General features: G+C 45.0%; 1 protein-coding gene across 2 annotated transcripts in view; it reads left to right on the top strand.

The window, feature by feature from the left end:
• The window catches only part of snx29 (sorting nexin 29), a 128,964-nt gene that overhangs the window by 8,602 nt on the left and 108,107 nt on the right, over positions 1 to 12,255 (top strand). For both annotated transcript variants that reach the window (XM_030097389.1, XM_030097388.1), the window contains 2 exons: positions 5,464 to 5,527; positions 6,171 to 6,299. In XM_030097389.1, coding sequence (XP_029953249.1) covers positions 5,464 to 5,527; positions 6,171 to 6,299 — 193 coding nt within the window. The remainder of the gene's footprint in view (positions 1 to 5,463; positions 5,528 to 6,170; positions 6,300 to 12,255) is intronic.

The following is a 12,255-nucleotide window of genomic DNA, read 5'->3' on the forward strand; positions in this document are numbered from 1 at the left end:
AAAAGAATAAATGACTGTTTTCTTTGGGATGCATCCAGTGATGTGATTACCTTCTTTAGAGTTCAATCATTGGCAGTTTTAATTTAATGCACAATGTAAGCAGTTATGCTTTTTTTTTTTAATGGTTTTAGAGTGAGATAATGACTGCACCACCTCACCTTACACACATTTGAACTTTAAAGGCTCTCGTAGTTCAATGGTCTGTGCAATATCTGTATTTGATGGCAACAGATCAGAATTGAAAGCGTCAAAATTCAAAGGAAAATGTCCAAAAAGGATAACGTCAACCATTGTTTCCCTTCAAAATGCTGCTGAAGGGAACCACATTCCTGCAGGTGATTATACAAAACATGCCCAGAGTAAATGACTCCTACTTTTACCAGATTTTACCTACTATACGGTGAGGGCGGGGGTGGCAGGCGAAGAACGAGCCCCTCCGCTTTTAATACCCACTCACGTTTTCAAAATTAGTAATTGTAGATCGACAGGCACAGATCGTTTCCAACTAAATGAAGGATTAAATGCTGCGTTTGATCAGATCTGTTTGTGTTTCTCTGAGGATTTTGAGACACAAACAGTCTTTTTTTTTTTTGTTTTTTTTTGGAAAGAGCCATTAAAATTTCCCGAGAAGGACAGTAAAGCCTGCACTTTATAAATCACTGCTGCAGCACGAGGCTTGGATGTAATATTGTTTATCTTCACAGTGGAAAACAGAATCAATGCACAGACGGAGAATAATTAACAAACCCAGTGTCACAAGTCATTACTGGTGAACGCTCTGTGTTCGACGTCAGCGTCGAGGTGAAATTGAATCAAACAGGAATGATTTACATCAGATACCACTGCAAAAATCACCACTGCTGAATTACCATGCCCTCCTGAGCTTTTATCGGAAGACAATTCAATTTTCAGGGTATGGCAGCAAGACGTTTGTGACGGTAATGAAACCTTTAGAAGTCCTGACATGTCTTTGTCTGGAAGATTTCCACCCCTGCTGCTGTCTGTAGCAAATTAAATCAAACTCGCTGATTGGTGTTTTCAGACCTTGTTGTTTTTTCCTCTGTAGATAAAGCGATCTAATTGCCTCCAGTAAACGTGTGTGCCGTGAGTGTGTCCCCTGATCTCCAGTGATCCAGCAGGTGGCAGTGTTGGTCTAGTGTGCAACACACATTACTGTACGTACAGTATATGCCCACTCATCTGCTTGTGAGGAAAAGTGTCACAGGATATGTTATTGTGTGAGTGTGCTGGTTATTTAAGCCATATATGGTGTGTGTGTGTGTGTGTGTGTGTGTGTGTGAGAGAGAGAAATCGTACTGAGTATTTTCTGTGAGTGATGAACTGGAGGTTCACACATGCGTTTGTGGTCTCTCTCTCACAGAGTGCTCTCGGTGTTGTGCTCGCTGCCCCGAAGCTAATGTGAGCTTAGACCCCTGAAGGCTCATTCTAAAGCTATTTGGTGTTTTGGAGGGCAGTTTTATGTGTGTGTGTGTGTGAGAGGAAAATGTGAGCAGAGAAGATCGAACGGCGGGAGCCCGGACCGTCGTTCGCACCATTAACCTCCCGTAAGATCAGTTCACAGGGGTCAAACGGAGAGTTCCGTTATCTCAAATTAGCTCGTGCAGAAGCCGAATGCAGACAGGAAAGAATTTGGATATCGGTGAACATGAGTTGGAGTGAAAAGACGAATTCTTCGTGTGACATTGTAAAATCTCTGTAACATCACTTTCAGGAGTCACACCTCAGATCTGAAGTGCACGGAGCTCGTCTTCAGGCTCTCTTCCCATTATGCAGGGAGACATCCAGGCAGAAATGCCAATTTCTACGCACACTTGGTTCAATAGACCAGAGTGCAGCACAGCCAAAACAGATTTTTACATTTTGAGTGAAAATCAAGAAGTTTTTCTCCACCGGGAGGAATCTCTCCCTCTTTCTCTCCCTTTGCCCTTGTTCTCACCGACTCCGTTGCCTTTGCTCTTCCCCACCCACTCACCTAACCCAAAGCAACGCTTCTCCGGGGGTTTGAGCAAAGTTGTTCGGGGAGCCGCATGAAATCACAGAGGAAGAACAAGAGAAGACAGGTGGAGGGGAAAGTAACTGGAAAGGGAAAAATACTTGGAGTGCATTTAACATCACAAAGTGGCAACGCACCGGTTTCATGGGGAGTTTTCACTCCGTGTTTAATCCCTGCTGCACTTTGGCCTTAAATATTTCTCCTGACTGAACCTGTAAAGCAGCTCTATTCATGACAGTTGTGGCGTGGAGCTTTCACACACCAGAAACATTTTTTTTTTTGGACAAAACAGCAACACATAAAGTAGTTGTTGGTGGTCATAATGTGGTTGAGGTGCGTTTCTACAGAACTGGTGCATGTGTGGGGAAAAAAAAGGTAAATTCTCCTGGTTAAAATTGAATCTGTGAGGTCTTATGAACAAGCTTTTGTGGGATTTTTTTTTATGCATATTCAGTCTGTTGCTGGAAATAGTTTCAATGTGAAATGTAGAAGCATATCATGTGTTTTTGTGTTTGTCTCGCCCCCGGTGTGTGAAAACCATAAGTGAGGAATCAAAATCAGCCGTTGATTGGCTCATGTTGACACAATGAGCGGCGAGACCCTCTGTGAACAGGTACATTCGCACCAGATGATGAAGTGTGCCCTGTTCGGAGCTAAAGATGGGTTTGCTTGTAGCTCTGTTTGCCCTCTCTTTGATTAGAGTTTTGTAAACACACAAGCGATGGATTCTTAGGCCATTTCGAAGAAGCAAAGTGAGAAAAATGGCGATAAAGAGGCAAAAAGTGTGCAGCTTGTTCTCTCCTAAAGTGATTCCTTCCGGATCTGACGGCGTGTGAGGCCAAACAGCTCATTGATTGGAGAGAACGGAGTCTATAATTCACAAGGCGATTCGATTACATGGCTGGGCTCGAGAAGAATGCATCTATTATTGGAGCAACCGAGCACGAACCTGCGTTTTTTTTTTCTTTCTTTTTTTGGTGAAAGAGCACATGCACGCCCTCAGCAAAGACACACTGTCTTGTCTTTTAGACGGGGTTCCAACGTGTGCGAGCGTCGAGACGCGTGCACATGTATTTCCACGCACGGAGTGATTTGCCCACGTCCCCACCTCCCGTGAGGATGGAGGGGCGTCTGGCTCCGCCGAAGCCCCTAATGGTTTGTCTGTGGCACCCGCTGCGAACGCGTGGTCAGACCAAAAGGTCACATTTATTCCTGGCCTGCTGATGTGGAGAAGGAGCCGTGGTGATGATGGACTTTTTCTTTTCTCAAATCCGCCACGCTCCTCATCACACTTCTCGTCTTTCTCTCCTCTTCCCCTCATCAGACACTTAGATCCCGGCTGAAGGAGACCTACTTGTGACGGGGACCGCATTGGCACCCTGCATTAATTATGAAAATAGAGTAGTGGTCTCTGCACGGGTGTGACATGTGCAGTTGGAGGTTAAATCTGTATCTTTAATGATCTTCTTTCTATATGTGAACATGATGCTGAAGCACCTGCCGACTGAAGAGGAGTGGGATTGTTCAAAACCCCCGCAGTACAGAGTAGCATTGATTCTGCATCTGGATAGGCACCATCAACGCTGAGAAGTACATTGACGTTTTGAACATCTGCTCCAATCCAGACATCTGTTGCAAGGTGGGCTTCTCATGTTTCAATATAAAACCACGTCCTGCCTCCATCACAGAAGCGTGGCTTCGCCTCAGAGGAGTCTGAGTGCTCGCCCGGTCTGTCTGTGATTGGACACTCCTCGGCCAAACAGAATCCCACAGATGTCAGCTGAGATGGAAAATCAGGCGAATTTTAGAAGTCGAATCAACAGCCTGAACTCTTTTGAATGGGGAAAACTGCGAGGAACGCTGTGAGTGTCGTAATCATCCCCCTGAAATTGACCACTGACAAGTAAAACACAATGTTCATACATTGAATAGACCCAAGGTTCCCCTGTGAAAGGCTGTTTTGAGCTTCGCACATTGAATACGGAGTTTTCCACAGTTATGATGCACATGTAACAAGCAGGCTTTCAGCCACACATGACTCATCAGTCAAGGCCACTTTCTTGCTGCACCCATTGTCCAGCTGTGATGCTCGAGGCACTTTGACCAACGTCTGATCAGAAAATTACACGGGACCAAACCTCGCACGCTTTAAGCCTGCAATAATGTGTCATGCTCTCTAACATGCACAGTAGCAGCGTTTTCTCCGTCTATACAGAGACGGCGCCCTACCGGTTTCTAAAAGTTGTTTTCCCCCTGTTTCCATGGAGATGTGGTCCAGCTTCTTGCTCAGAGTTTGGCCACTTGGTAGTGAGGCTGAAATGTTTCGCAGTGATAAAAGTTGCCCTTCACCTATCTGGAGCCATCCGGATGTTAAAGTTTTTCTTCCCCCCCAACAGAAAATGTCAAAATGTGCGAGAATCGCTGCCATAAAACTTTGACATTCACTCTTCCCGTATCGTGTGTCATGGGGTGATCCTGGAGATTTTTCTTTCTTCCACAGAGCTGGGAAGTGAAACGTGCCGACAGCTGCCGGTCGGGTTGCTGTTGAAATTCGATGCTCACTTTATCTCCCCTCAGGAAAACGCTGTAATAACTTTGGTAATCCCTTAACTTCTCCTCGTGATTCAGCATCGGGTCAAAAGTTTAATTTGGAATTAAACTGCTGAGTGTGTCTTGTTAAAATAAACACTGCGGCCGATTCTGAAAGCGATCAGCATTTTTCTTAAACCACCGTAAGATGAAAACCTTTTTTTATATATGCTTTTTGTGTGGGACGTGACTCTCAGTGACTGTGATCTGCGCACCCCCCCCCCAAAAATGAATGGTTCTCTCCTTTGACAGCAGTGATGTTGATAATTTAAGTTCGAGGCAGAAGGCCATTTCACATCGTGTTCCTCCCACATTGTGTGGATTGAATACAAGAGTGGGCTTCTCCAGAATCCCATGATCATTTCAGTGACATAAAGGCATTATTACCCTCAGCAATAGCCTGGCTGCACAATGACGCCCCGGCACGGCGTAATTTATCGATAATTGTTTTATTTTCTTGACTATAATGGCAAAGTCAACTGCACTTTAATGGATTTTGAGGCTCAAGCTGTAGCCAGGAGTTTTTCCTTCAGTGTCCCCCCCACAAAAAAAAAAATAATAAAGCATGCTTTAACCGCAGCAATTAAACACTCCTCTCTGTGAGGCAAACAGATATCACTCTGTATGACTGCTGTCAGCTGGAAGGAGCGCTTCAGCTTTGGCATCGTGTAAAAGAGCAGCGTTAATACAGGAACCGTGTGGGATGCTCCCCCCCCCCCCCCCCCCCCCCCCATCTGAAAAGCGTTGGTTATAAGTCTATGCATACGACTCTGTGTAGCGACTTTTTAGATGTGCATTTTATGCGTTTCAAATAGTTTGAGAGCAGAAGCCTCACCCGATGTCTCTCCTCCCCTCTGCAGTGGAGCTGCGTCAGGCCATCGTAGCCATGATGAACAGGAAGGACGAGCTGGAGGAACAGAATGCGTACGTTCTGCTACATTCTGCTTGTCCGCTGCTTGCAACCCTCCAACACACACACACACACACACACAAGCACAAATGCACATACACACATCCTCACGCTCGGACCTGAAGATGATATCCGATGACATTTCTGTAAAAATAATTTCTGCTTGTTTTTCCTTTATCTGGGGACGAGATGCTTTTTTGTGCAGACTATAATAGTGTAACATTCTTGTTGGTGGTGTTTATAGCATTTTACTCCCCCAGAGATGATGATCTATGCTCTTTTAAACAGCCATAAAAACCCCACACCTCAGCGCACTGAAACCCTGTTTTGAAAAACCTGAGATTATCGTATTATGGTAATGCCCCTTTCTAGTTAATCATAATTAATGTGAATTTTCTGCCAAGCAGCTTTCAGATTTTGTTGATAAACACTTGTCGTGTTAAATCTGCCTCACTGCAGCGCAGCCACACACGTGTTAAGTGTCTCACATCAGAGTTAAATGTAATTCAGCCACACTTTTATTACTGCAATTAAAGAATTGCCATCCTTTAATGGAAATAATAATTAGTATATCTGAACATACAGGATTCATTCCTGACCAGTTTATGCCTGAATGTGACGGTGACAGACATGAGATGCGTCGCACGTCTCCTGCAGGTCGCTGCGCAGCCTGCTGGACGGCGAGATGGAGCACTCTGCAGGCCTGAGGCAGGAAACGGACCTGCAGAAGAAGAAGCTGGCAGAGCTGGAGGAGAGACACTCGGCCAAGGTCCAGGCGCTGGCCAGGTGAGATGGGGATGTCTCCACAACTCCCGCGCCTTTAGTGTCACCACAGTTGACACAGAATTGAACCAAAAGCTCTTCTTTGCATAGAAATAATCTCTTCAAGTTGTCTCTCTACAGTTTCTTTCGACATCTGAATTTAGGGGTAAGCCTTGTAAGAAGCCAGAAATCCAATGGCTTGACATTCCAATGGTTGTATGATCAGTACTGACCTCGAACGCATCGCCTCCCCGCAGGCACACAGCAGCATTTTGCTATTTTTATGAAATGCAGATCAACTGAGTCACAGCAGGAAATAATGGTTGTTGATAATAATAATGATGATGGGAGACACACAGTTATTAGCATGATTGGTTGCATCTGTGTTTGACACAAAAAAATGAGGCATGTCACCGGCAACCAAACAAAAAAAAACAAAACAATATTTCAGGCTGGTTAAATATTCTCAAAAAAGTGTTGCTTTAGATTAATTATGCACAGACTCATTATACAGCAATAACTTCCTGGAGAATCTACCTTCAGCAGTCTTGCCGTGGCGTTATCCTCTCAGACTGTGTGGGATTACATCATCTCGGGGTAAACAGTATCGACGGCTGTGGCGAGCGCCGCCAGCAGCATCTGTTATTCCGTGCAGATTATTGTTCAGATGCTGGAGTTCAGTTTAGTTGCTCATTGCTCTAGTTCATTTTTTTTTTTTTTTTTTTTTTGTTTCTGACACAGCCCACATACTGCCTCGTGTTATGTTTTCAGTCAACTTGAGCACTGACGCAGAGATGCAAACTGCTGTTGGATGACTTTTTAGGCCCAACTGAGGTTAAATTGCCTTGCAGATAAGTCACATATCTATTTTAATTGACAAATCCCGTTTACACAACAACGATTCAAGTCAAAACGCAAATGTTTTTGCTGATTAAAAGAAGTTCAGGCATCAGAGCAGAAGGAAACATTGTCTGAAAGCTCGTTTTGTGTGTGTGTGTGTGTGTGAGAGAGATTAAAACTGCCTTGTAGCTGCTGATTGTGCCTCATACCTACAGTCGCTGCGTCACCATTTTACACATAATCACAGTAATTACCACCGCACTGTCTCATGATAAGAGCGTTGCCCAGAAGGGCACAGGAGCTGCACTGGTGCAAATACCGCCGTTAATGCTCCACATCCTGTTCAGTCCAGTGTCAGTTGAATGAATGGGTGAAGAAAAGGTCAGTGCAGTATCAAAAACCTCATTGTGTTTATATTTCCTTCCCCAAATCACGAACACACCCAGATCCCATCCCGATAATCAGCCACCCACAGCCTCCCCAGAGGTGGACTGCGTCACCTCTGCCTCGGCGGTGTATTGGCTGTGCCTCCGAAGCCCTCAGTCGAGCCCTAAGCCCTTTAAATAGACGATTAGTCATCCTCCAGCGGTCTAAACGGAAAACCCAAGAAAGTGTTGCGATAGGAGCCTCCTACAGGAAGTCAAACCACCAGCTCGGATTGATCGAGCGACTCAAGTTAAGTGTGCAGGGACCGCTCGAGCTGAGGGCCTCGCTGTGTGTGGAGAGGACGGCGCGGTGGCTGATGGGCCTTTTTAAATATGTGCCGATGTTCACATGGAGCACTCTGATGGAGCATAAACCACGAGAGGAAATGAGTGTGGAAGGATCATGCGATATGATTGCCCCTCTCTTTTTATACAATTGACTGTGGCATATAGTATACACACACATACACACACACACACACACACACAAATCCTAGCCTATAGTCTGTAGCTAAATCTCAAGTGCTGCTTTTCCTTCTTGGCCAAATCTGTCTCGATCAATAGTGGCTATAAATACCACTGAAGGAGCAGCTCGCCGCTGAATGAGGGCTGGAAGCTGTCAGCATCATTCAGTGAAAGAGGCTACTCTCAGCCGTTGCTATGTATCCCACAATTCTTTGTGATTATCACGCCGAGGGTGAATTGCAAGTCGCCTCTATCCCCCGAAACGGTTGCATCTCCGCACTCGAAAGGACAGTCGGGGTTGACCGACGGCTCGCTGGAGTGCTCCGCAGCTGTTGGGTTAATTAAGACGTATTGTTCTAACTTTGACTGAAACCGCGGCGCTGCCAGCGGTAATGTTCAGGTTAAATGTTTATCTCCGGCACCAGATGGTCCCCGCCGCTCGAGGAAGCCGCCGCAAGTCGCCTGCTTATTTTAGTGCTTCTCCCAGCGATGGCACCCTTATTTCAGAGGAGCGTCTAAAAACCCCCAGGAAGCGGCTGCGCGTCCGCGCGCCCGCGCCCGCCTTCAGCCGGGATGCGGACGGGGGCGGCGGAGGATGAGCGAGCCGCCATAGATAGATCCCGGCTGACGTCGGCTCCGGCGAGAGGGGAGTGGGCTAAAAAAGAGCCGCCGCCGCTCACTTTTACAGACTTACTCACACAAGAAACTCAAAGATACGCGACGGGACCCATGCTCGGCCCGCTCCTCCAAATATAGCATGCTAATGTAAGCCCCTCACTCCCACTGCGTGACACATAGCAGCCCACATCCTCACTGTCAGACGGCTCCAACGGGAGTGCACGTGTGGTCACACCGTGAACTTCATCATCCCAGAGCTGTCCTTTGTAACGATATGTAAGCAGGCAGAATAACAACAAGTAAAAAAAGATGCAGTTTGATTATTACTTAACAGAAAGTCCATTCAATAGAAAACACCTGTTCTTAATTCTTGGAGAAGTTTCTGCTTTTCTGGTCTCATGTAATCTCAGACTGAATCCTTTGAGGAAAATGCCATCTGTTGCAGTGCTCATTCTGCTCGCCTGTGTATTTTAACGTTGAGCGCATTCGGGCCTTTAGTCATATTTTGTGATAGCGAAGAAATATTCTAAAGGAAACGCAGGGCACCAGTGGAGTAGTAATGCTAAATGTACATATCATGTGGTTTATATTGTGACTATGTATGTGTTGCATAGCTTTATGGAACAGTGTATTAAAGAGGTTCTCTGCGCGCAAATGCTGGAAACTGAATGGTCAAAGCAAAGAAAAATGGCTGCCAGTGGCCAGAAATGGTAGAAAGACAGAAATGCTTGATGGCAAGTGAGGGTAGAAAATATATGATGTAGGAAATATTTGATAGTTTTCTGTTTTTGTCAGTGGAAAATGTTTTGGCTTTTCTCATGCCAAGTTACAAAGTTTCGCTCTCAGTGCTGAATGTCCTGCATTTCACAGAAAACTTGTCAATTCAAAGCTCTTTAGCTGTAAGCAGTAAGGGTCTCACTCATTAATCTCATTGTTTTAATATGTCTTCTTTATATTGCTTCATCTTTCACCCAAAACACACATTTGAAAGTCATTCTTCACGATTTGTTCTCAAAAGTGAAGGAGGAAGGCATGATAAAAGTGCTTTTCTGCTTCTCTAATTGAATTCTTCTTCCTCAGTGGGTTTAATTATGTATGTCATTTAACTCACCACGACTCTGTCACTGGAAGATGCTTTGACCAAGGGTTTTTTTTCTTTCTGCTACTCTTCACCATTGGCTTGGTGTTTTGGCGGGTCGGATTAGCCGATCTTGTGGGCCGGTGATGTAAATAAACAGAAATATTCATGTAAAGGAATTAAAAAATATCGCAGTTGCTTCTTTTCAGCATAACTTATAAAATCTGCCTACACCATACTTACTTAAAACTAACTCAAAACAGTCGAGGCCAGTACTGTTGCCTTGTTATGTGGCTATCAATGCAATGTTTGGTAAATTTTCCTCATCAATTTTGTGAATTTGTTTAGTTTTTAATCTTTAATATAATCAGTTTCAGAAAAACCTTGGCTGATGCATTTATACATCAGGATGAGGTTTTTTTTCATGTTTTTAAGACGGTAAAAGTAAACAATTTAAAATACAGCCAATGATGCTCAAACACATCCACCAGCCTTATTTTTAAAGATGGATTCAAGCTTCATCAGTAATCACAAGTGATTCTGTGCATATATGCTCTGAAGTTTAAAATTTGCTTCAATTCATTCAGTGGAGTTTATTTACGTCCGGTCACTTATAATTCAACCTTTTCTAACAATAAATGTCCGAAACCAAAGTGGCCTCACCCTGTACGTCAAACTCAAAAGTGTTTGTAAGAGACGAACACACACACAGACAGAAACTCCTCGTTCCCCTCGACCGTCTCTTGTCCCCCTTTTTAGACGCCGGTTGGCAGAGCGGAAAGCAGGCCTCTCGCAGCAGGAAGGCGGGACGGCGGCCAGCCGAGTGGGCTCGGGCCAGGAAGTGGTTCCTCGTCACTGCGAGAGGGGGCGGTTGGACAGGCGGACGGACACACACACACACACACACACACACACACACACTCACGGATAAGAAACGAGAGCAGATGCCTTTTTCTTAGCTGGCAGAGCCGCCTTTCTCCAGGCAGTCTGCTGTGATCGCTCTGCAGAGCGGCAGGGAGAGTTTTCATACTTTACCGGCGTGGAGTGTTTGGGCTGACGCTCTTCTCTTTCTTTGGGAAGCCAGTTATGCCCCTCAGCCCAGGTAAATGTATTTATATATGCATTTTTTAGGCCATGGGAAGCCTGTCACAGAACCTTTCTCCTGTGGATTTTTTTTTTTTTTCTTTTGTGGAGAAGCTGAACAGTAAATTGCACTCAGGAGCAATATCCAGCCGCTGAGCTGTCTCCCTCGCAAGGCGTCTTTGCATCTCTCTTTTATAGCTTCCAAACAAAGCCCGGCCGTACCTGAAGAACAGCCAATTTAGCTGTGTTTATAGCACATTAAGACGACTACGGAGCACTGGGATAATGAAGACAAGGGAGGGGGGTTCAATAGACACAAGGAGAGGGAAAAAAAAAAAGCACTCCAGGGCTTCAATTCAGCTTAAGTAATTACTGGGAGTTGCTTAAGTTTAAGTTTTTCTCTTGAGATGACTTTTTTGGCTTGTTCTTGAAGGGAAGATAAGATGCTCCATTTTTATCCTCTTTCTAATAGTGTTTTACAGTATTTGCTTTTCATAAAACACACCCAAAAACTTCGCACTTTTCACGGGCTTCCTCTCTTTCAAACAAAATATTTATAGTGTCTTTATCTCTCAAGCGCACACAGTTTGCTGCTCTTTCACCATTCGCTTCATTTGCACACGAAACAGCTGCCGCTTCTTTCTATCGTTTTCTGAGCCGCGCCGCTCTCCTTTGTCTCGCTGCTTCTTTCACACACACACACACACACACACACACACCGAAGAATCGCAAAATCTCGTGCGCAAACACGCTTCATTCTTCTCGCCCGGTTTTATTGCCGTGCGCCGTTAATGGGGTATTTCTTCATAGCTGACGCGCACGCCATCAATATTTTCACATCAGACTGCCGGCCTTAATGAGGAGGCACTTTGTCGCGAGTCCCATGTCGTCTGACGCCGAATGCAGTCGCTGCCACGGCGATGAAGAGCCCTTAACTTTTTCGACATGCTCATTTAAAAACTTTGCCGCCCCCGAAGGCAGACAAGACACTCCGAGCCTCAGACGAGCTCGAACACGTCGTATTTGCGGCGGTGTAACATTCACTGGAAGCATGAAATAATTTAATAGGTCGCTCTTAATTGGAAAGACTCAACCGGGAGACACAGCTGCACTTTCTCGATATGGGTTTTGGGGTCGAGGAAATTGCAGAGTGTCCCTCTCACGGGGCTTTGTTGTTAAGTTTCGTTCAGTATCCATCATTGAACTTGTGCAGAAGAGCGCTGCTCGACTGAACCAGGTTGGTTTTAATGGACCCGCTTAAAGTCATTACGAGAAACTGAACGCAACCAGGAAATGAAGGTAGTTTGTAAACTTTGCTGATTCAGTGAAGGCTCAGTGTGACTTATATTATCGTCCAGTCACATGGTATATTACATGTATCTTCCTCTTTTATTTTTTGTGCTGAATGCTTTTTAAAGCACTTTGTGAAAAACCAATATAAAGATGCATATTCGTCTTTATAAAAGCAGTT

This window comes from Salarias fasciatus, chromosome 8, assembly GCF_902148845.1.
Source record: "Salarias fasciatus chromosome 8, fSalaFa1.1, whole genome shotgun sequence".
Classification (NCBI taxonomy): Eukaryota; Metazoa; Chordata; class Actinopteri; order Blenniiformes; family Blenniidae; genus Salarias; species Salarias fasciatus.